We start from the raw sequence: 5,000 nt of genomic DNA on the forward strand, positions 1-5,000 counted from the left end.
TGTCTGTCTGTTACTGTCTGTGGTGATGATGTTTCAACCTATATGTTGACTGTGTGTCTGTTACTGTCTGTCTGTCTGTTACTGTCTGTTACTGTCTGTGGTAATGATGTTTCAACCTATATGTTGACTGTGTGTCTGTTACTGTCTGTCTGTCTGTTACTGTCTGTTACTGTCTGTGGTGATGATGTTTCAACCTATATGTTGACTGTGTGTCTGTTACTGTCTGTCTGTCTGTTACTGTCTGTTACTGTCTGTCTGTTACTGTCTGTTACTGTCTGTTACTGTCTGTGGTGATGATGTTTCAACCTATATGTTGACTGTGTGTCTGTAAGAACTGATGCTGGTGTGACACCAAATATTGATTTACATTTCTTTTGTTGGCTCACTTTGCATTGTGTAACAAATAATCATTATTTATATTTGTGAAAGCATTCTTAGTTTACAGCATTTTATCACAACTGCTTAAAACTTTTGCACAGTACTGTAAATATATTATTATATTATATTAAATTATATCATATTATATTATATTAAATTATAAATTATATAATATTATATTAAATTATATATTATATTAAACTATTCGTCTGTAATAATAATAACTAACTGTACAGTGTAGCAGTAACAGTAAGATCCTCTAACTAACAGTTAAAACTATTATATTATTAAACTATTATATTATTAAACTATTATATTATTAAACTATTATATTATTAAACTATTATATTATTATATTATATTATATCCATGGAACGGCGCCGGCGACAACAGCAGCCTGTCATGGCAGCTCCTACCATTGTTGTAGTTTCAGTGTGTTTTTACTATTTTGAACTCTTTTCTTACTCTCTTACTACTTTGTTCGCGTCGCCTAAATACTTTTTTGGCGTTTTTGAGCACTTTTTGTTTTTGTTTACGCTGGTCTCCATGGCGACGGGGAGTCGTATTGTTTACACCCGCGACCAGATGATCACCCTGAGGTACCCGAGCATCCTGACCGGAGAGAGAGCCTCCATACCGGAGGAGCTGAGGAGGAGACGGAGAGGCTGCAGAGCGGGTTGAACGGAGGATGAAGAAGAGGAGCTTTAAACCCTTCATCCCTGCAGTCATCGAGCAGATACCGGACTCCAACGTCACCATTCCCGGCTTCCAGACGGTTCGAGCCGACAGGGACAGCACCGGGACCGGCATGGAGAAAGGAGGGGGGACTGTCCCTGCTCATCAACAACAGGTGGTGTAACACCGGGTTCCTCACAGTGGTCTTCATCATCATCATCATCACTGTTTCTATTCCTTACAGTGGTCTTCATCATCATCATCACTGTCTATATTCCTCACAGTGGTCTTCATCATCATCATCACTGTCTATGTTCCTCACAGTGGTCTTCATCATCATCATCACTGTCTATGTTCCTCACAGTGGTCTTCATCATCATCATCATCACTGTTTACATTTATGATGTCCTATTTATTCTCCTGTGCAGCACTTTGGTTGTTTTTAAAGTGCTCAACAAATAAAGTTGGATTGGATTATATTATTAAACTATTATATAATTATATTATATTATATTATTAAATTATTAAATTATATTATTAAATTATTATATTATATTATTAAACTATTATATAATTAAATGACATTATATTATATTATATAATTAAATGACATTATATTATATAATTAAATGACATTAAATTATATTATATTATTAAATTATTATATAATTATATTATATTATATTATTAAATTATTAAATTATATTATTAAATTATTAAATTATTATATTATATTATTAAACTATTATATAATTAAATGACATTATATTATATTATATAATTAAATGACATTAAATTATATTATATTATTAAATTATTATATAATTAAATGACATTATATTATATTATATTATTAAATTATTATATAATTAAATGACATTATATTATATTATATAATTAAACTATTATATTATATTATATAATTAAATGACATTATATAATATTATATAATTAAATGACATTATATAATATAATATAATTAAACTATTATATAATATAATATAATTAAACTATTATATAATATAATATAATTAAATGACATTATATAATATAATATAATTAAATGACATTATATTATATAATATAATTAAATGACATTATATTATATAATATAATTAAACTATTATATAATATAATATAATTAAATGACATTATATTATATAATATAATTAAACTATTATATTATATAATATAATTAAACTATTATATAATATAATATAATTAAATGACATTATATAATATAATATAATTAAATGACATTATATTATATAATATAATTAAATGACATTATATAATATAATATAATTAAATGACATTAAATTATATTATATTATTAAATTATTATATAATTAAATGACATTATATTATATTATATTATTAAATTATTATATAATTAAATGACATTATATTATATTATATAATTAAATTATATTATATAATTAAACTATTATATTATATTATATAATTAAATGACATTATATAATATTATATAATTAAATGACATTATATAATATAATATAATTAAACTATTATATAATATAATATAATTAAATGACATTATATTATATAATATAATTAAACTATTATATAATATAATATAATTAAATGACATTATATTATATAATATAATTAAACTATTATATAATATAATTAAACTATTATATAATATAATATAATTAAATGAAATTATATTATATAATATAATATAATTAAATGACATTATATAATATAATATAATTAAACTATTATATAATATAATATAATTAAATGACATTATATTAAATAATATAATTAAATGACATTATATTATATAATATAATTAAATGACATTATATTATATAATTAAATGACATTATATTATATAATATAATATAATTAAATGACATTATATAGTATAATATAATTAAACTATTATATAATATAATATAATATAATATAATATAATTAAACTATTATATAATATTATATAATATAATGACATTAGTAGCACAGACAGATTAATACAGTGTATTCACTGTTAGCCGTTAGCCACCGTTAGCTGCTGTAGAAGTGCTGTCTCATTCAGTCTCTTCAGACTTTATAAACCCTCCACAGAAACGGAACCGGCTCCGGTTCGGTCGGCTCCGGGCCCACAGACCACGTACTCACCCCGGTGCTGACTTCCCGGCTGGTCCAGTCCGGAACCAGGTCGTATTTATCAGAAACATTTTGTCCAAAGATCGGAACCATCGCTGCTGCCGCCATCTTCTCTCTGAGTGTGGTTCCAGAGCGCATGCGCTGTTCATGAATACTGCCGTCACTGTGAGGCGGGTAATTAGCGTTTATAAGAGTTACAAACCTGAATCATTAAATAACACGGTATATTTTAGTAAATGTCTTTATGTTGTTGCTGTGAGCGAACGTACATTTATAAAACAATAAAAGAGTTCTGTTGCGGCAGGTAAGCGGACACCTCTTGCGGCGGGGTCCTGAACCAGGAAGAGAAGGTAAACACTGCAGCTGCTCCGTAAAATGTCTCAAATAAACTCTTTAAAGACAAAAACTAGCGCCATTTAAACACGATTCTGTGTTTATGAACAGTTATTGTACTTGTGTGAGAACAGATTCTGTGTTTATGAACAGTTATTGTACTTGTGTGAGAGCAGATTCTGTGTTTATGAACAGTTATTGTACTTGTGTGAGAGCAGATTCTGTGTTTATGAACAGTTATTGTACTTGTGTGAGAGCAGATTCTGTGTTTATGAACAGATTCTGTGTTTATGAACAGTTATTGTACTTGTGTGAGAGCAGATTCTGTGTTTATGAACAGATTCTGTGTTTATGAACAGTTATTGTACTTGTGTGAGAGCAGATTCTGGTTCCAGCTGTATTCAATCAGAGTAACAGCCGTCTGAACCGAACCGATCACCAGACTCCGTTCAGAAAACGGTCCTTTTAACACTGAATGTAACAGTTAACGGGTAAAAACACCGGATCGATAAAACCACCGGGGCTGCTCATCACCGAGAGGAACTGTTCTTCAACTCGGCACACAACATACACACCCAGTGATTATTGACAGTTATTGATCGATTGGTTTCTGAGAGAATTGACAAAATGCGTTCAGGAAGGTGTTGATCAATGTGTGTGTGTGTGTGTGTGTGTGTGTGTGTGTGTGTGTGTTACTGTGTGTGTTACTGTGTGTGTAGATGACGGTCCACAACCTGTACATATTCGACCGTAACGGCAGCTGTCTGTATTATAACGAGTGGAACCGGAAGAAGCAGGCGGGGATCTCCAAAGAGGAGGTGAAAGAAAAAGAGATAAAGATATAACTTTATTATAAAGAGAATATAAAGTGTTAAAGAGATAAAGATATAACTTTATTATAACGAGAATATAAAGTGTTAGAGATAAAGATATAACTTTATTATAAAGAGAATATAAAGTGTTAAAGAGATAAAGATATAACTTTATTATAACGAGAATATAAAGTGTTAAAGAGATAAAGATATAACTTTATTATAAAGAGAATATAAAGTGTTAAAGAGATAAAGATATAACTTTATTATAAAGAGAATATAAAGTGTTAAAGAGATAAAGATATAACTTTATTATAAAGAGAATATAAAGTGTGAATGTTAAAGAGATAAAGATATAACTTTATTATAACGAGAATATAAAGTGTTAAAGAGATAAAGATATAACTTTATTATAAAGAGAATATAAAGTGTGAATGTTAAAGAGATAAAGATATAACTTTATTATAACGTCTGTGTGTCTGCAGGAGTTCAAGCTGATGTACGGGATGTTGTTCTCCATCCGCTCCTTCGTCAGTAAGATGTCTCCTCTGGACATGTATCCTTCACAACAGCTGTCTGTCTGCCTGCCTGCCTGCCTGTCTGTCTGTCTGTCTGTCTGTCTGTCTGTCTGTCTGCCTGCCTGCCTGCCTGCCTGCCTGCCTGCCT

At 28.8% G+C, this 5,000-nt stretch overlaps 2 protein-coding genes and 1 long non-coding RNA gene across 17 annotated transcripts in view; 1 reads left to right on the forward strand and 2 right to left on the reverse strand.

Moving 5' to 3' along the window:
• LOC127359920 (uncharacterized) overlaps positions 1 to 534 on the reverse strand; it is a 1,777-nt gene extending 1,243 nt beyond the window's left edge. The window contains exon 1 of the long non-coding RNA XR_007883043.1: positions 39 to 534. This is a non-coding gene — a long non-coding RNA (uncharacterized LOC127359920). The remainder of the gene's footprint in view (positions 1 to 38) is intronic.
• LOC127359917 (proteasome subunit beta type-6) overlaps positions 1 to 3,355 on the reverse strand; it is an 8,499-nt gene extending 5,144 nt beyond the window's left edge. For both annotated transcript variants that reach the window (XR_007883042.1, XM_051394236.1), the window contains exon 1: positions 3,202 to 3,355. Coding sequence is in view for 1 of the 2 variants with exons in the window: in XM_051394236.1 (XP_051250196.1) it covers positions 3,202 to 3,327 (126 nt within the window). In the remaining variant the exon portion in view is untranslated. The remainder of the gene's footprint in view (positions 1 to 3,201) is intronic.
• Positions 3,356 to 3,390: 35 nt separating this feature from the next.
• LOC127359918 (trafficking protein particle complex subunit 1-like) overlaps positions 3,391 to 5,000 on the forward strand; it is a 5,012-nt gene continuing 3,402 nt past the window's right edge. For all 14 annotated transcript variants that reach the window (XM_051394242.1, XM_051394243.1, XM_051394241.1 and 11 more), the window contains exons 1-3: positions 3,391 to 3,539; positions 4,242 to 4,340; positions 4,820 to 4,890. In XM_051394242.1, the coding sequence (XP_051250202.1) occupies positions 4,242 to 4,340; positions 4,820 to 4,890 (170 nt within the window). In that variant the 5' untranslated portion in view covers positions 3,391 to 3,539. The remainder of the gene's footprint in view (positions 3,540 to 4,241; positions 4,341 to 4,819; positions 4,891 to 5,000) is intronic.

The sequence above is a fragment of the Dicentrarchus labrax genome, unplaced genomic scaffold (genome assembly GCF_905237075.1).
Source record: "Dicentrarchus labrax unplaced genomic scaffold, dlabrax2021, whole genome shotgun sequence".
NCBI classification, from domain to species: Eukaryota; Metazoa; Chordata; class Actinopteri; family Moronidae; genus Dicentrarchus; species Dicentrarchus labrax.